Source organism: Macaca thibetana, chromosome 13, assembly GCF_024542745.1.
Source record: "Macaca thibetana thibetana isolate TM-01 chromosome 13, ASM2454274v1, whole genome shotgun sequence".
NCBI lineage: Eukaryota > Metazoa > Chordata > Mammalia > Primates > Cercopithecidae > Macaca > Macaca thibetana.
This window is the reverse complement of record NC_065590.1, coordinates 5,145,004-5,164,850: the sequence shown is the minus strand read 5'-3', so window position 1 is coordinate 5,164,850 and position 19,847 is coordinate 5,145,004. Positions and strand designations below refer to the sequence as shown.

The 19,847-nt window shown below is 44.6% G+C and overlaps 1 protein-coding gene across 1 annotated transcript in view; it reads left to right on the top strand.

Moving 5' to 3' along the window:
- CREG2 (cellular repressor of E1A stimulated genes 2) overlaps positions 1–7,493 on the top strand; it is a 39,541-nt gene extending 32,048 nt beyond the window's left edge. The window contains exons 3-4 of the mRNA XM_050755154.1: positions 1,956–2,069; positions 6,573–7,493. Coding sequence (XP_050611111.1) covers positions 1,956–2,069; positions 6,573–6,720 — 262 coding nt within the window. The 3' untranslated portion in view covers positions 6,721–7,493. The remainder of the gene's footprint in view (positions 1–1,955; positions 2,070–6,572) is intronic.
- Positions 7,494–19,847: the final 12,354 nt, after the last annotated feature.

The window sequence follows — 19,847 nt, the reverse complement described above, 5'->3', positions numbered from 1 at the left end:
CCCAGCTACTCGAGAGGCTGAGGCAGGAGAATTGCTTGAACCCGGGTGGCACAAGTTGCAGTGAGCCGAGATTTCACCATTGCACTCCAGCGTGGGTGACAGAGTAAGACTCTGTCTCAAAAAAAAAAAAAAAAAAGAAAAGAAGTTTTCTTCCCCACATCCTCACTGCCAGGTGACCTTTAAAATGGAAACACGTCTTAGGATAACTCTGTCACCGCAGAAACATTTCTTAGCAAGCAGTCACAAATGCGATCACACACTACTGTTCTTATTATTTCTAATACACTTTCTGCTGATTAAGGGACCCTCCAGTGCAGGTTCTGATGGCAATATTTGAAAGCCCTTATTCCAGTCACTGCTGGATCCAAACAGATGCATTGCGCTACTCCAGGGATGCCACTCATATTACACACACATCCAACACCTGCCAAAGTTTTCTTGTGTCCATTTGATGTGTTTTGTTTCTGCAGTTAAAAAAAAAAAAAAAAAAAAAAAAAAAAAGAGCCCGGCGCGGTGGCTTACGCCTGTAATCCCAGCACTTTGGGAGGCCGAGGCGGGCGGATCACAAGGTCAGGAGATCGAGACCACGGTGAAACCCCGTCTCTACTAAAAATACAAAAAATTAGCCGGGCGCGGTTGTGGGCGCCTGTAGTCCCAGCTACTCGGGAGGCTGAGCCAGGAGAATGGCGGGAACCCGGGAGGCGGAGCTTGCAGTGAGCCGAGATCGCGCCACTGCACTCCAGCCTGGGCGACAGAGCGAGACTCCGTCTCAAAAAAAAAAAAAAAAAAGAAAAGAAAACTCACCTAACATGAGATCTACCCTCTTAGTAAATTTTTACATGCACAATATTATTTTGTGAACTCTTATGTTGTATAGCAGATCTCTAGCACTTATTCGTAGCAGAACTGAAACATCATTCCCTTTGAATAATAACTCCCCATTTTGATAGGAACGGGGGCAGGGTCCCTGGCGAGGGCTCCACCCTCAAGCCTCGACCTGAAGCCCTGAATGAGAACAGGCATTCCTGTTTTTGAGCCTGAATGTTGCTTTTTGGCCTGCCCTGCCCCCACATCCTGTGCCCATGTAAACCTCAGACAGCAGCTGGCAGACGGAAAAGCAGCCAGACTTTGAGAAGCAGCAACTGAGAGTCAGAGAGGATGGATAGATACAGCTTAACTTCAGACGGCACGACTTTGGAGAGGAGCCTGGCTGGAGATGGCCAGGTCTCAGCGAAAGATCACCTTCCTGCACCAGCCCCTTTCCAGCTGTTCTTCTACTGAGAGCCACTTCCACTGCTTCATAAAACCTCTGCACTCACCAGTCTTTAAGTCTGTATGACCCGATTCTTCCCGGATGCCGGACAAGAAGCCGGGTACCAAGAGGTCAGGGTGTATGTCACCCCGACTCACCACTGAGCTGGTTAACACTAAGCCATCTGCTGATGGCAACCACTAAAAGAGCATTGTTTGTAATACATGCCCTCTGGGGCTCCAGAGTTTGTGGACAACTTGGTAAGGGGTTCATTCCTGCCTAAAAAAGGCACTCGCCCCAGCTCATGCACCTGCTCACCTGTGTACTCCCCCTCCTGCAAGGGGTTTGAGCTCAGCAAAACAAGCACCCCCACTCCCCAAAAAAACCCCACCCTGCCCCACTGTCCCAAGCCCCTCGAGGGAGTCAGGAAACTTTCCTGTCTCAATTTCCTCCACCCTCAAATGAGCACTTTTGACTAGGGTGCTTTGGATGTTATCTCACTGCCCCAGAATGCAGACTGATATCTAACCTACACAAGCACACCTATTACAAGGCCTGGGTATTTTAAAGTAACTATCCATCACATAACCTGAATGATATAACCAGGAATGTGAGTACTATTTTTAATTTTATAAAATCGTTAGAATTGCCAGCTGATGTGCTATCCTTGTTCTGATATACGAAAAATGTTTTTCACATGCAGAAAAAACATTGTTGACCCGGAAGATCCCCGATGTGTCCGGGTAACACTCACTGGCCAGATGATCGCAGTGTCTCCAGAAGAAGTAGAATTTGCCAAGCAAGCCATGTTTTCCAGGTGTGTAAATGCTTTAAAATTGATATGCCTAGAAATACACAATAATAATAAGCTGAGGTCAGACTGTGCCATTTGATGCCTCTGATGCAATGACAGTGATTAGTCTCCACTGCCCTTCAGTGGTAATAGGACCAAGCTAGCCTGGCTGTGGAGATCACTAGCAGTGGCAGCAGAAGCCAGGTGAATGCCTCTGGAGAGCACCGCACTGAGCTATTCCAGGTACAATTGCTACCTACTTCCAACCTTTGACGATGCCCTGCCTTGCCTTGAAAAGAGCTGAGCCTTTCTCGTCAACACCACAAACATTTTCAAGCATCCACTCGAAACAAAGCACATTGCCTGCTGGGGATGCCAGCACAGCGTTTCGCAGTGTGGTGTTCTCACCCTTAAATCAGTAGGATGCTGACTTAGATGCAGTTTTACGGACCCCACCTCCACCTGCTTACTGGATCAAACTCTCCGGAAACAAGGCTCAGAAATCTGTATTGTAAAAGGCATGCTGCAGGAAATTGATGTGCATGCTACAGTTTGAGAACCACTGCTGTAGGGGTCCACACAAGTGAGAGGGCGGCCCAGCCTGGAGTCAGAGCTTGTACAAGCTGAGGATGGCGCACACACGCGGGGTGGCCTTTCCACAGGTGTCCATGCAGGGGCAGCCAGAAATGGAGGCTCGGAGCTGGGGTGCGGGCTGGTGCAGCGATGGAAACAGGCTAGAAGGCATTGGTCTGCAGTAGAGGGAGGGTAACACGAAGGCAAGTGTTGAGCTGGAGGGGCGATCCACAACCCCACGGGAAGAGGAAGATCCTGCACACAGGGATGCGGTGAATAAGCAAGCCTTGTAAGGACACAGAAAAGGGCTAAAGGCACAATCAGAGAAAACTAGGATTACTGGGATTGGATATGGTCACATGAGCTCATGGCTTTCAATACTTAAAGAAACAGATGATGTGTGTGTGTGTGTGTGTGTGCACGCACAAACGTTTTTATTTTTTATTTTTACTTTTTATTGCTAGCTTTTAAACTCAACTCTAGTTCTTGAGTTCCTCTCTTCTTTCACATGTTATTATAAGCAATGAGAAGAGGCCAGAATCTTCCCTAGATCAGTGGGTTCATTAAGTTCATTTCCTATTTTCTTGTTTTTAATTTTTATTTTAAGTACTGGGATACATGTGCAGAATGTGCAGGTTTGTTACATAGGTATACATGTGCCATGGTGGTTTGCTGTACCCGTCATCTAGGTTTTAAGCCCCCCTACATTAGGTATGTGTCCTAATGTTTTTCATCCCCTTGCCCCCACCCCCCAACAGGCCCCAGGTGTGTGATGTTCCCCTCCCTGTGTCCACGTGTTCTCATTGTTCAACTCCCACTTATGAGTGAGAACATGCGGTGTTTAGTTTTCTGTTCCAGTGTTAGTTTGCTGAGGATGATGGCTTCCAGCTTCATCCATGTCCCTGCAAAGGACATGAACTCATCCTTTTCTATGGCTACATAGTATTCCATGGGGTATATGTGCCACATTTTCTTTATCTAGTCTATTACTGATGGGCATTTGGGTTGGTTCCAAGTCACTATTGTAAATAGTGCTGCAATAAACATACGTGCACATGTGTCTTTATAGTAGAATGATTTATAATCCTTTGGGTATATATGCAGTAATGAGATTGCTGGGTCAAATGGTATTTCTGGTTCTAGATCCTTAAGGAATCACCACACTGGTTGAAGTAATTTACATTCCCACCAACAGTGTAAAAGCATTTCTATTTCTCCTCAGCCTCGCCAGCATCTGTTGTTTCCTGACTTTTTAATGATTGCCATTCTAGCTGCCATGAGATGGTATCTCACTGTGGTTTTGATTTGCATTTCTCTAATGACCAGTGATGATGAGCTTTGTTTCATATACTTGTTGGCTGCGTAAATGTCTTCTTTTGCTTCATGACTGAAACACCAAAAGCAATTGCAACAAAAGCCAAAATTGATAAATGGGATCTAATTAAACTAAAGAGCTTCTGCACAGCAAAAGAAGCTATCATCAGAGTGAACAGGCAACCTACAGAATGGGTGAAAATGTTTTCAATCTACCCATCTGACAAAGGTCTAATATCCAGAACCGACAAGGAACTTAAACAAATTTACAAGAAAAAAACAAACAACACCATCAAAAAGTGGGTAAAGGATGTGAACATTTCCTATTTTCCACGTAACTGTAGACAACAGCATTGCCAAGTCTGCCTACCGCTACATAATGTAGGTCCCCTTACCTCCAGCTTTCAGTAGCCTTTCTCTGCTTTTATTTTTAATTTTAGAGACAAGGTCTTTTTCTTTTGTGCAGGCTGGAGTTCAGTGGCGTGATCATATTTCACTGCAGCCTTCAAGTCCTGGGCTCAAGGGATCTTCTTGCCTCAGCCTCCTGAGTAGCTGGGACTACCCACAGGCACGACCTTTTTTGGAGGCAGAGTCTCAGTCTGTCGCCCAGGCTGGAGTGCAGTGGCACAATCTCGGCTCACTGCAAGCTCTGCCTCCCTGGTTCAAGTGATTCTTGTGCCTCAGCCTTCCGAGTAGCTGGGGTTACAGGTGTGCACCACCACGCCTGGCTAATTTTTGTATTTTTAGTAGAGAAGGGGTTTTGCCATGTTGTCCAGGATGGTCTCGAACTCCTGGCCTCATGTTATCCTCCCGCCTCAGCCTCTCAAAGTGCTGGGATGACAGGCGTGAACCACTCCACCCAGCCAGGCACTACCTTTTTATAAGCGCTCACTGTCGGTCTCCTCAGGGTCCTTCCAGCTTCCACCCACGGCCTGGGCCCAAAGCCAGTGCCCCATGGATTAGGGTTTGTCGCACCAGCACCACTTCCAGGTATCAAACTTTGTTCCAGTTATCAGTACAAAAGTAGGTTTCTTAAAACAACAAAAATCATGTTACTATCTTGGCTGCATAATATTTGGGGTGTTATGGCATCAGATCAGCAACTTTTGTTCAAATGGATTAAGAAAACAAAACAGTTTTGGATACTGTACTTTCAACTTCCCTGTATGTTTATTATTGTTTCAAAATAAATTGTTCTTCAAAAAGATGATTGACTGGGTGTGGTGACACACACCTATAATTCCAGCACTTTGGAAGGCTGAGGCAGAAGGATTGCTTGAGGCCAGGAGTTCAAGACCAGCCTGGGCAACATAGTGAGACTGCATCTCTACCAAAAAAAAAATTTTTTTTTTATTAGCCAGGCATGGTGGCATGCTACTCATGAGGCTGAGGCAGGAGGATCGCTTGAGCCCAGGAGGTCAAGGCTGCACTGAGCTGTGATCCCGCCCCTGCACTCCAGCCAGGGCAACAGAGCAAGATCCTATCTCTAAAAAAAAAAAATTTGTTTTAATAAATAAAGATCATCAGGCCAGGCGCGGTGGCTCAAGCCTGTAATCCCAGCACTTGGGAGGCCGAGACGGGCAGATCACGAGGTCAGGAGATCGAGACCATCCTGGCTGACATGGTGAAACCCCGTCTCTACTGAAAAATACAAAAAACTAGCCAGCGAGGTGGTGGGTGCCTGTAGTCCCAGCTACTCGGGAGGCTGAGGCAGGAGAATGGCATGAACCCGAGAGGAGGAGCTTGCAGTGAGCTGAGATCTGGCCACTGCACTCCAGCCTGGGTGACAGAGCAAGACTCTGTCTCAAAAAAAATAAATAAATAAAAATAAAATAAAATAAATAAAGATCATCAACCTATTATGCATTTGCTTTGTAATAAATGTTTTTCCCAGTTTGGACTTGGTCTTTGAATTATGTTTATAACATTTTTAGAGATAAAGGAAATTTTTATGAAGTTATAAAAGAAAGAAGTGAGCCACAGCCCCTGCCCTCAATGATACCGCAGCATGTTTAGGGGTATGCATGGGGGAGAGGCAAGTCAGTCAACAGCACAAGACGGGATGTGACGTTGCCTGTCAACTCCAGCTGGCTCTCACTTGCCCTAGTAGCTCTCAGCCTGCTGCACGACTAGAAATCTTCCCATGAACAAGCTGGTTTCACAGGCTCACCATTCTGTTAACATTTCATATAGAGATGCATAAAGCCTTTCTTTGTTTCCTAATAATGGTAGCCAGCCTCCACTGAGCACTCACTCTCTGCGGGTGTTGTATATGTGGTTCATTGCCTGCTTCCCCACACCGCCCTATGAAAAGCCCCGTCAACATCACCCCACATGACAGGTGATGAGACAGAGGCTTGAGAGTGCCGACAGCCCACTGGCGTCACGGCTCATCAGCAGTTGAACTGAGATTCACACCAAGGAGCCTGGCCCACGACTTGAGCCTCTAGCCACTGGGCTAAGGTCTACAGTCCCTGACTTCCTTTGGTGGTCCCAGGCACTGACACTCAGCTCCCTAGTTCTGCCTCTGAGCAGCTGTCAGCCCAAATGAGGCCTGGAGTCTGGAGGTCCTATGACTTGGCCCAGCGTGCACTCCTCTGATAAGAGCAGCTTTACTGTGGTCTCTCTTTATTCCTACAGGCACCCAGGGATGAGGAAGTGGCCTCGTCAATATGAATGGTTCTTTATGAAGATGAGGATAGACCATATCTGGCTTCTGAAATGGTATGGAGGCGTATCCAATATTTCAAAGGAGGAATATTTCAAAGCAGTTCCCAGAAAGGCCTGATGGAGTAAGAAGAAAGTCCTTGGTGTTTGCACTTAAATAAAAACCTTTTCAGTGATGCAGCCAGACAGCCATTGACCACTGTCTCTTTGTTGAAGGGTTCGTAGCAGCCCTGCCATCCCTGCAGCAGAATGAGAGAGGGTGAACGGGGAACTCTGTGCTAGATTTGAGATTAAAGTGGTCATTTGCAGATCTCCAACTCACACGGATACTTCACGTAGATAGTCTTTATTCCATTGTATTCAGTCCAGACTCACCTATTCAGAAATCATATAATAGCTGGTGGTCAAAATGACGTTTTGAGATCATTGTTGTTTCACTCTTTAAGAAAAGACAATGCCTGTACCTACAACGTGATTGCTTTGTATTGTGAGAGTGTCTTTGTCGCTTGCTGTGCCAAACGCAGTCTTGGTTCTAAGCTCATCGTGACCACGAAGGAGCTGACTGTGCATCACGCAGCCACCATATTGTTTTTAGGGTGAGGGTGGAGGACTGTGTGTCCGTGGATTACTCCTTCTGCTGGTGGATTGCAGATGCATTATTAGGTCATATTGGCTAGAAGGTACTGGTCACTTATGCAACTTTTTTCCCACCATGACGTGAAAGCAGTGTAAGAACACAGGATGCTTTGTGCACAGCCCTTCTCTATGTAAGCAGCCATGGCAGGCGGGAACCCGGGAGGCGGAGCTTGCAGTGAGCCGAGATCGCGCCACTGCACTCCAGCCTGGGCAACAGCGTGAGACTCCGTCTCAAAAAAAAAAAAAAAAAAAGAGAAAGGAGCAGCTTTGACATGAAGCTCCCCAGATCCCTGCTGCTCATACCTCTGGCAAGGGTTCCCCTCTCTCATGCATGAACAGGGGCATCCGAAATAAGAAGCTCCCCATTCTGTGGTGGGGAAAGCGGAGAGGGGAGAGGGTGAAGCTGGGAAAGTAAAGACAGCATGTTACAGAAGGAAGAAAGGAAGCCAGTAACTGAGGGCCCACTGCCTGCCCAGCCCGGGGCCAGGCCCTCAGCAGAAGCCATCTCATTTAAGCCCTGCAACCAATGAGCTGCACGTCATCATTGGCTCTTACAGACAAGAAAACTAGACTCAGAGAGGCTGAGTCCACATCCCAGACAGCTCACTGCAGACACGGGTGGAGTGGCTCCTAGAAGACGTCCAGTTTTAACAACAAAAGAGTTATTGAAATGCACGGGTAGAAATTGAACCAGGAAAATCAGTGAAGTGATTGTAAAAAAGAAGGACTAGCTTGCCTGGAGATGATGTTTCTTGTTTTTTTGGGAAAAAAAAAGTCTCTGAAATTTGATTCTTACTATAGATTTAAAATTTTCTACATATTATATGTAGGAGCTCCTAGTGTTTTCAAGAAATTAGACTGTACCTGTGTACACTTCTAAGGCCTACATGGACCTATGTATATATATCTAAGACCTCTGATCGTTAAAACCTATAAAGGGTTGAGCTGTCTCAAGTTTTCTGTCTTTCTGTAATGGCTATAAACTTTCTTTGGTAGGTTAGGGAGGTTGTATAACATAAAAAACACATCACTATATGTAGGAAATATGCATTTTTCAAGTAAATAAAAGTGTTATTAATGATTATAAACTTTTGCTTAACAAAACACATGATGAGAGTTTGAGTTGTCAAAAAATATATATATATATATATATTTTTTTTCTTTCTTTCTTTCTTTTTTTTTTTTTTTTTTTTTGACACAGAATCTCGCTCTATCACCCAGGCTGGAGTGCAGTGGCTGGATCTCAGCTCACTGCAAGCTCCGCCTCCCGGGTTCACGCCATTCTCCTGCCTCAGCCTCTCGAGTAGCTGGGACTACAGGCCCTGCCACCTCGCCCGGCTGGTTTTTTGTATTTTTTTTAGTGGAGACAGGGTTTCACCGTGTTAGCCAGGATGGTCTCGATCTCCTGACCTCATGATCCGCCCGTCTTGGCCTCCCAAAGTGTTGGGATTACAGGCTTGAGCCACCGCGCCTGGCCTGTCAAAATATATTTTAATTACCTATTGCTAAAACATAGTAGGATGCAGAGAATTATTTATTTGTCATAAGACCATCCTCAAAAGAATTCCTAACAGTGGTGATTTCTAATATATAAGAATAAGGTACCTCTGAGGGAATTTTATATTTTCGGAGTTTAAAATTATTGCTACTCCAATTTAGAGAAAAGGGGAGAAAGCCGGAAGAACAAATGACGTGCTCAAATGTATTGCAGCAGTCCACCTCACACCTTCATACTGGGAGCTTCGCTGCCCCCGATCCTGTCCTGCAGATAAGGTCCCCTTGCTAGGTTTGCGTTTATAGTCAGGTTCCATTTAGCTCAATAAGGTCACTGCTGCTCCAAAGGACTTTGCCGAGTGGATGCCATTTATAACCGCTGATGAATGTTATCAGCTATTTATCCAAATTACAGGAAATGAAACCTGAAAAGGTTGGCTAAGAATAGTGTTGAAAGTTCATAGTTTTAAGTTTGATGGACTCCATTCAGGCAAGTGTGTTTCAGCAAATCTCTAGAAATTTACACTGATTAAAATTTTAGAGACTGTTCTGGAAGTTCTAGACATGACAATAAGGCAAGAAAAAGAGATTAAATACATACAGATCAGAAAGAAAAAAAAATGTATCCCTATTTAGAGATGACAGGATTGCCTACAAAGAAAATTCCAAATAATCTATTTTTCAAAAAAGAAACTCTGGAACTAGTGAGCGCAGCCATGTCTCAGGACACAAGATCGGCATACAAAAGTCAATTGCATTTCTCTACGCTAACGATGAACATGTGGGGAAAAAACGAAAAACACAATACCATTTGCAATCACTCCAAAGTGAAATACTTACGTATAAACAAAACTTACCCAGGACCTATGTAGTGAAAATTTTTAGATGCTAAGAAAAGAAATTAATGACCTACACAGAGAAAGAGAGATACCATGTTCTTGGATTGGAAGATACAAAACAGTAAAGAGATCAGTTCTCCCTCTCTCCATCTCTACGTTTAATGCAATTCCTATCAAAATCTCAGCAAGGATTTTGTAGACCAATACAAGCTTATTTTAAAAGTTACATGGAAAGGCACAGGCATTGAAATAGCTAAAACAATCTTGTAAAAGCAGAATAAGGTAGGAGAAATCATTCTATTTAATATAGAGTTATTACGTAGCTACAGTGCTCAAGAAGTGTGGTATTTGGTGGAGGCGTAGAAACACACATCGATGGAACAGAAGAGGGAATGTAGAAATAGGCCCACACAAATAGGCTCAACTCATTTTTTTTACAAAAGTACAGACTAATTCAACAGAGAATAACCTTTTCAATAAATGTGGAGCAAGTGGACATCTGTAGGCAAATAAAATGAACCTTGGACTAAACTTCATACCTTATAAAAAAATTAACTCAAAAGAGATCATATCTGTAAACATAAAACGTAAAACTATAGAATATAGAAAATCTTTGGGAACAAAGGCTAAGCAAAGAGTTCTTAGACTTGATACCAAAAGCACAATTCATAAAAGAAAAATTTGATAAATTAAAATTAAACTTCATCAGAATTTAAAACATTTGTTCTGCAACAGACCATGTTAAAAGACCAAGAAGACAGGCTACTTACTGAGAGAAAGTATTTCCAAACCACATATCCAACAAAAGATCAGTATCTAGAATATATAAAGAACTGTCGAAACTCAACAGTTAAAAAAATTTTAATTAGAAAATGGAGCACATGAGCAGACATTTCACTGCAGAGGATATACAAATGGCAAATAAACACGTAAAAAGATATTCAACAGCACTAGTCACTAGGGAACTGCAAACTAATACTACAATGAGCTATCACTACATACCAACCAAAATTGCTCAAATAAAAAATAATGATAACACCAAATGCTGACAAGGATGCAGATAAACTGGGTCAGTCAGATACTAATGGTGGGAATATAAAATGGAACAGCCACTCCAGAAAACCATTTGACAGTCTCCCATAAAACTAAACATGCAATTGCCATACTGACCCTCAATTGCTCCTGGGCATTTATCCCAGAGAAATGAAAAGAGGTTCACACAAAAACTTGTGCGTGAATGTTCATATCAGCTTTATCCATAATGTTTAAAAACTTGGAGCAATCAGATGGCCTTTAACAGGTGGCTGGTGGAACAGTGGGTGGGGCTGAATACTACTCAGCAATAAAAAAGAACTAATTACTCACATGGGTAACTACTGGGATGAATTCCAGAGAATTATGCTGAGTGGGCAAAGCCAATCATAAAAGTTTGCACGCTCTATGATTCCATTTACATAACATTTTGAAATGCAAAAGTATAGGAATGGAGAATAGATTAGGGGTTGCCAGGCAGGAGTGGGGAGAACAAGAGAGTTGCGCATAACTGTAAAAGGATAGCACAAGAGATCCTTGTGGACATGTTCAGTATCTTGATCAAATCAATGTGAAGATTCTGGTTAGGATGTTATACTATAGTTTAGCAAGACGTGCCACTGGGGAAAACTGGGTAAAAAGAACATAGGATCTCTGTATTATTTCTTACAACTGCATGTGAATCTACAATTATCTACAACTGTCTCAGATTCTACAATTATCTCTGAGTAAAAAACTTAACATAAACAAGATTTAAGGCTTAGCTTCATAAGGCATTTGTACTCTCTCTCTTATTAGTCCCTAATAAAATAAGGAACTGAGCTATAGGCCAAAACCTAATACAAAGGGCATTTCATTTGTTAACTGTTAATATATCCATTTGCAGAAGAGATGTAAAATTCTTTAAAATTTTCTTAAATATGTTCCATTTAATGTTACATACAAATTAATAAGAATGCAACAAATCTGCTGTATAGATTTTAAGTGGGTCACTTAGGAGGAAAGGATATCTTCAAATTTCTGATATAAACATGTTGAGTAAGCTATAGGTGTACATGAGTATCCAGTGTATATAATGATTCTCCACTGATTTTATAGAGAAGAACTACATTTCCAGTGATCTTCCTCTAAATATTGTGGGAAATAATTCTGTTTTAGTGAATAAGCTGATTAAAGTCTATCCAGACCACCATATTCTTATTTACAGTGACTGTACATATCCATGATTTTGACATGTAGAGTATAATTCTGATGTTACTTATTTCAAAATGCCTTGTATATATTAGCTGTTTATAAGACAGTCACTTTTTGGTTGAAAAGTATTTCTAGGCTGGGCAAGGTAGCTCATGCCTGTAATCCCAACACTTTGGGAGGCCAAGGCAGGAGGATCACTTGAGGTCAGGAGTTCAAGACCAGCCTGGGCAACATCGCGAGACCCCCATCTCTACAAAAAATGTTTATTTAAAAAAAAAAAGCCCGGCATGGTGGTGCCCACCTGTAGTTCTAGCTACTTGAGAGGCTGAGGTGGGAGGATTGCTTCGAGGCCAGGAGTTTGACACTGCAGTGAGCTATGATCATGCCACCGCACTTGAGTGATAGAGTGAGATTTTGTCTCTTAAAAACAAAACAAAAGGTATTTCTACAATTTTTCCAAAAAGTCTGTATTTATTTAAATAATTGAACTATTAAATACTGTTCTGAAAATAAAACCTCTCTAGGATAATTTATTGATGCTTATTTGATTGCTATAACAGAAAGTCAATTACTGTAAAATTTGAATTGTAATGATGTCATTATTTGTGCCATGTAATGCATGTAGAATGTAAAATCTGTTTTCAAAACTAGCTCTATTTAACCAAAGACTATTTCATTCCTGATATGATTTGTGTGCTTGATTAAATTATGATATTGATATATAGTCATTTCATGTCATACTACAAATTATCATTACTAGAGGTTCTAAGAAAAAAAGACACGACTACAGAGAATCAGCAGTTAATTTTCCAATAGAAAAGAAAGAATTAGGTCAGGCGTGGTAGCTCACGCCTGTAATCCCAGCACTTTGGGAGGCTGAGGCGGGTGAATCACCTGAGATCTGGAGCTGGAGACCAGCTTGGCCAACATGGTGAAACCCCGTCGCTACTAAAAATACAAAAATGAGCCGGGGGGTGGTGGTGGGTACCTGTAATCCCAGCTACTCGGGAGGCTGAGGCAGGAGAATCGGTTGAACTTGGGAGGCAGAGGTTGCAGTGAGCTGAGACCGAGCCGTTGCACTCCAGCCTGGATGACAAGAGTGAAACTCAGTCTCAAAAAAATACAAAAAAGAAAGAAAAAGAAAAGAAAGAATTAGCTGGGTTACTTTTGTTGATTTCTTAAGGGTAAAATGCACCTAATTGGCAGACTCGAAAATGCCAACGTAGCCACACTTTGGTATTCCTGCCCTTGAAAATATTTGCCATTTTCAACGTAATTGCTATTCCTGGAGTTCAGGGCTAGGAAAAAGCCCCATCTCACTGATGAAGAAACATGCACAAGGGGTCACACATAGAAAGTGTGGCAAAAAATGATGTGTGCCCACGAGGTCAATCCTGGGTGACTCTAGCTTCCACAGACCACCCGCCAACACCCTGGCTTCTCCAGGATATTCTTGTCCTCCACTTAGGGCGTCAGATGGCCTGGTTCACCTAGGAATGGGGAGGTGCCTGGAACGTGGGACTTTCAGTGGTAAAGTCAGGAAAATCCTAGCACACTGGGAGAGGTTGGCACCCCTCCCTCGACGCCACCTCTCAGTCTCCCACATCCTGGGCCACGCCCTGGAGCCGGCCATCTCTAGGGTGACCCACTTCTGACCACGCACTCAGACATCTCCACCCACACTTCTGTCCTTCCAGCCTTTCTCCCCTGCCGCCAGAGCACTTGCTCAGGAAGGTGACCGACGACAGGATGGGATTGCAGTGGAGAACATGGCCAGGCCCTGCACTCAAGATACAAATGGTTTCTAAACAGTAAGTAAACAAGTACATTTGGACCCCAGGTCATCATTCTGTAGATTCAATGCCCCATCCCTTCAGCCAGTATCCCCGCTGTTTTCATCAGAACCACGTGGTGAACTCCAGCCTGGATAAATTCAGTCCTCATCTCTGCAGCTGAATAACATTCACAAGGATTGCTTTGACCTTAAATCCAAGGGCTGCCATCCCTGACTAGGCCCTCCCTGTAGCAGGGCTTTCCCCGCAGCTGTCTCCCACCCTCTCCTATATGCTCCTGGAGAACTGGGCTGTCTCCAGTGAGCACTCCCTCAATCCCTGGAGAACTCCTCCAGTGGCCGCAGCCCCTTCCTCCTCCTGCCTGGTTTTGCAGGGCAGGGTTTCCCTGCCTGGATATGGGCAGGTGCGGGTCCAGACTCATCCCAGGAAGAGACAGGTGTGATGGAAGAAAGGGAAACGAGGAGGCATTTAAGGTGTTTTCTCTCTTTTTTTTTTTTTTTTTTTTTTTTTTTTTGAGACAGAGTCTTGCTCTGTCACCCAGGCTGGAGTGTAATGGTGTGATCTTGGCTCACTGCAACCTCTGCCTCCCGGGTTCTAAGTAACTCTGCCTCAGCCTCCCGAGCAGGTGGGATAACAGGTGCGTGCAACCACACCCGGCTAATTTTGTATTTTTAGTAGAGACGGGGTTTCACCATGTTGGCCAGGCTGGTCTGGAACTCCTTTCCTCGGGTGATACACCCACCTCGGCCTCTCAAAGTGCGGGGATTACAAGCGTGAGCCACTGCGCCCAGCCGTTTAGGGTGTTTTCTAAGAGCAGCTGGGGTGGGAAGGAAGGTAGTGCAGGCAGCAGGAGGCTGTGACAGCTGCAGGAGGGGACCTGAGACCACGACCTGGAAGGCCCAGCATTGTGCACAGTGAGACATGTGAACACCCAGTTCCAGAGCGATGATAGCGATGACAAGGCCAGGCTGAAGCTGTGGCACTGGACAGTGGAGGTGACCGGGAACGTGGTGGCTGGGGTGAGCCAGATGCTGCAGTCAAAGTGAAGGTGAGCAGGAGGGCGAGGCCAGCAGAGAGGAGGGAAGAGGCTGACTGGGAGCCATGGGGGTAGGGGAGGGTGCTGCCATCCTGCTTGTCGCTGCTGCTGAAGGCTACCGACGTGAACTTTCAAGGAGTAGGGTTGTTTCGTGTTGCTTTACCGGAGGAGGAATGACCTGCAAAGCACGATCATAGCTTTATAATAGACTAACGTAGCTTGAATCCACTGTTTCTTAGCTTTGCGAATTTCGGGAATGAGTGAATCCTTCGAATCTCAGTTTCATCCCGTGTAAAATGGGATTATTATGCAATGCCTGGTATGCCATAAAGGTTACTAGACCTGGTGGCATTATAGGACTTCTCATTTGCATATCGTATAGGTGACATTTGTCCACGTGTCAGTCTCCTTAGCAAGACCGGGAGCCAGTGGAGGGGCTGATTTTGCACACGGCCGTTTCTGACTCCTGGTAGGTGCTCCGCAAATGAGTAGAAAGAAAGAAGGGATGATTTCGTTTTCTGAGGGCTTTGGGCCAGAGCCCCTGCCCAGGTCTCAGTGGGTAGCCTCACGGACACGCTTGCTTTTTTCCTGCTTCCCCGCGACTCCCTCCCTCGCCTTCTTACCCCACCTCAATGAGGTCTCCCACCCTCCTAACTACTTCCAGATTAGCCGCTGAGCCTCCCGGAGTTTCTGATCAACTCCCGGGTTTGCAGGCCTGGCAATTTTTCACTGCAGCCAAGTAAAGAACCACTGCGCCCCCTGGTGGCTCCATCTGGGAAACCTCGCCTTTCCCGGAGCCCAGCATCCTGCCAGGAGCTAGATGCAGACATTAACCTCATCTGCTGTTCACATCCACCCTGCAAGAAAGAAATGCTTCAGTTTTTCACATGAGAAACCTGAGGCTCAGCAAGCTCACAGACCTGCGCTCCTGGGCTTCCAGGGCCAGGGAGGAGGCTGAGCAGGTATTAAACCCATGACTGACTCCAACCTCTTTTCTCTCCTCTCAATGCTTTGTGGTTTTCCAGAACGCGGTCAGACCTATTCTCCCCTCCTTGAGTTTTCCTTCTCTTCCTTCCGTTCTCAGCACCCCACCCTCTCCCTGCTCCCGACAGTGGCTGGAGCAGGGGAGTCTCAAGGAGGAGCAGCTCCAGTGTATGGAGACCAGGCTCCATCTGCATCCTTCACAATCCGTGTCTTCCCTGGTCCTCAGGAGGACCCTGTGAGGCAGGTCCTCCTATTCTCACTAATTGCCAACTCAGAAGCTGCCCAGAATCACACGGGTAATAATTGGTCCATTGTGAGCCCAGGTTCATGCTCTGAACTACCACCCAGTAGTCTTACCCTGGCGTATTTATGTATTTTTTGGTATTCGATTGTGATTGAAATTTTGATTCTAATTCAATGATACTTACAAGAATCATAACTTCAGTGTGGACTCATGATGGCCTCTAGCCAGGCTGGGGAGCTTTGGCCCTGCCCCAGCTCTGCCCCTTCCTTTCTTGGGTCTTTTGCTTTGTCGTCCCTACCAACCTCTCTATAGCGAATCCCCTGGATTAAACCCCTCTGTTTGAAATAGTGTCTGTTTTCCTAATTGGACGCTGACTAACATGCCTCCTAACAGACATTTTCAGGGCATTGATCTCTTAGTTTTGGAATTAAGGCATTTGTTCTATAACGACCACATTTCACATTTCCTGTGTCATCTTATTACATTTTAATTACTTCTGAAACCAGGCTCTGGATCTGTCTTAATATGAAAGCCACTTTTAATAGATCCTTTTTTGAGACAGTGTCTGGCTCTGTCACCCAGGCTGGAGTGCAGTGGTGCGATCTCGGCTCACTGCAACTTCCGCCTCCCAGGTTCAAGCGATTCGTGGGCCTCAGTCTCTGGAGTAGCTGGGATTACAGGCACCCACCACCTGTAATGGTGGGTTAGCCCGGCTAATTTTTGTATTTTTAGTAAAGATGGGGTTTCACTGTGTCGGCCAGGCTGGTCTCAAGCTCCTGGCCTCCAGTGATCTGCTTGCCTCGTGCTGGGATTACAGGCGTGAGCCACTGCAGCTGGCCAAGATACTTTTGAAAGAATCATGCAGTTGACCTAAAAGTGTTTGGATTAAAAAAAAAAAAAGTATGAAAGTTTTGGGGGTTTTTTGTTTGTTTATTTGTTTTTGAGACAGAGTCTTGCTCTGTCACCCAGGCTGGAGTAGTGGCGTGATCTCCACTCACTGCAAGCTCTGCCTCCCGGGTTCACGCCATTCTCCTGCCTCAGCCTCCTGAGTAGCTGGGACTACAGATGACCACCACCACGCCCTGCTAATTTTTTTGTATTTTGGCAGAGACAGAATTTCACCGTATTAGCCAGGCTGGTCTCGATCTCCTGACCTCGTGATCCACCCTCCTCGGCCTCCCAGAGTGCTGGATTACAGGTGTGAACCACTGCGCCTGGCCCTTTTTGTTTGGTTTTTAAGAGAAAATTGTTTTATTGTATTCATCAGTGGTGTACTATATTCTGCAAAAGTAGCTGGTGATATTTTTATAAAGACCCAAACAATTCTCCTTCCAGACATTTTATTGAGAAAGTAAAAATCAAGTCAGATTGAGAAAGGAAAAATCTTCCCTGCTATGAATCAGGCTAGCCTAACGCAGACAAAGGCAGCTGCAAAGTTAACTGGAAACAGTGTTTCTGCCAGGGTCATGCTACATCTGTAAAATGTCACAAACCCAGTTTTGAGTGATTTCTGCTTTCTGCCCCAGTGAGAAACCTTGTTCTGAAGTCTTACGCAGTCAGAAACTTAGCGGCTTGAAATCACATCAGTGTAAATGAAATGTTCCACTTTTGCCTGGAGTATTCAAGTCTTTTAACCTGGAGAAGCAGCCTCAATCTCCCACCCAGATATAGGCTGCAGACAACGGCTTCTAGACACAACACAGCAAAGCTTTCTTAACTTCCTAATTTCCAAGAAATAGAGAACTTTGCAGTTTAGGCCCAATGCTGAACCCTAACCCACAGCCTGTTTGCCTGGACTCCATCAAAACATTGCTTCATTTAAATTTTACCTGAGGGCATCCCTTCCCCCAAATCACATAACCTTATCTCTTTTTTCTTTGGTGAAATGCCCAGTAGTTCCATTGACATGCAGCCTCCCTCTTTTCCAAGAGCCAATAAGCCTGATTTCATTGGACTTCTGTCCTGTCCATCAGATCTGTCCTGATGGCCTTTGGCTAGGACAATATCCACAGACCTAAATGCACACACTTCATAACCAGGGCACCCCACACTCCTTCCTAGGCACCAGGAAAGCCAAGTGATTATTCAGAGTTGTTCGATGAGCATACGAACAGAAGGTATTATTCACCTAAATTCAAAAACAGGCAAGTAAGTTCATCTTTATTTTCCAACAGAGAATGCAGAGAAGCTGCTCTCATAATCCAGACATAGTGGCTCTCTGCCGCTAGGAGACAAGGATGGGGCAATGCTTATTATCACTGATGAAGCTGTATTTCAAGACACTGTACTATAAGCCATGAGATACTCTATCTCCAACAATGTATTATGTATTGATTTAATTGGAACTACTCAGTAAGTCCTGGGATGCCCTGCCATGGCAACCAACAATTTCCAAATACTCTGCTTAAGTAATCTAGATTATATCTCACTGTTTTCATTATCTATTACCGTGTAACAGATTACCCCCAAAATGTAACAGCTTAAAGCAACAAACATGTATTATGTCATACAGTTTCTAAGGCCGGCAATGCGCAGTATACATACTGCTAGAATTTTTAGGGAGTTTAAATCCAGGTAAAAATAAATTTGATACTATTCCTTATTTAAAGAAGATATTGTCTACTTCAGTAAGTTCATATGAATGCAAACTTGTGAAAGATTTTGTTGTTGTGTGTTTTAGTGTAAGAGCACATTCATGTTTCTCAGGTTAGTAATACAAATAGAATTTGTCTTAGGCTCCAATGAAACAGAATTCCCTGATTCCCCTCATAGGACATGTGACATGTCCTTGGTTGCCCTGCAGCTCAGACCCCTAAGGGCAGGCGCAGAGGCCCACCCAAGCCCTTTTGGGCTCTGGCCCACAACAGCATCTAACGGTGGGTGTCTTCGACTCCCAAAGCCCAAGTGGGCATGTGTTACCAAACTCTTGTAGATTTGCCGTCTGCCGATGGCTTGTGTGTTCATCAGCTCAACGGACCCTCTGCCTTATCGCAAGGGGGATATCCACTTCCATGATCCAATCACCTCCCACTAGGCCCCTCCTCCAGCACTGAAGATCAGAATTCAACATGAGATTTGGGTGGGGACACAGAGCCAAATCATATCAGAGGTCTTGTTATTTTGCCCAGGCTGGTCTCAAACTCCTGGGCTCAAGCAATCTTCCTGCCTCAGCCTCCCACATAGCTGGGATTACAGGTGTGCACCACCACTCCACTCTCTTATTTTCATAACACTTATTATAGTCAGCTTCTCTGTACAATATTTAGGTTGCTAGTTAGAACTAATGTAGTCTAGTGTTTAGCATGCACACTGATATCTTAAATCAAAGAATTGCTCTTTTCTGATTCCAAAAGCTAACTATCTGGGTAGTTATAGGATCTGAGCATAATTTCATGACTCACAGGAATGGCAGGAAGAAATGAAAAAAAAAATGCCTAGTGAACGGGCTTGCCAGGGGAAGGGGGAAACTAACCCAGAAATATCAACTCTGAGAGCTAGGCCAAGAAGATGATTAGATTTCAAAGACAGAGATTAAATCCCAAAGCCCCCCAGGCAAAAATATTAGATAACTTTAAAAAGCAAGAAAATTAGTCTGGAATCAAACTTTTCAAAGCCAACATACAAACAAAGCAACAGGCCGGGCGCGGTGGCTCAAGCCTGTAATCCCAGCACTTTGGGAGGCCGAGACGGGCGGATCACGAGGTCAGGAGATCGAGACCATCCTGGCTAACCCTGTGAAACCCCGTCTCTACTAAAAAAATACAAAAAACTAGCCGGGCGAGGTGGCGGGCGCCTGCAGTCCCAGCTACTCGGGAGGCTGAGGCAGGAGAATGGCGTGAACCCGGGAGGCAGAGCTTGCAGTGAGCTGAGATCCGGCCACTGCACTCCAGCCTGGGTGACAGAGCGAGACTCTGTCTCAAAAAAAAAAAAAAAATTAATTAAAAAAAAAAAACAAAAAAAAAACAAAGCAACAATGGGCATTATTAAAAATAAATA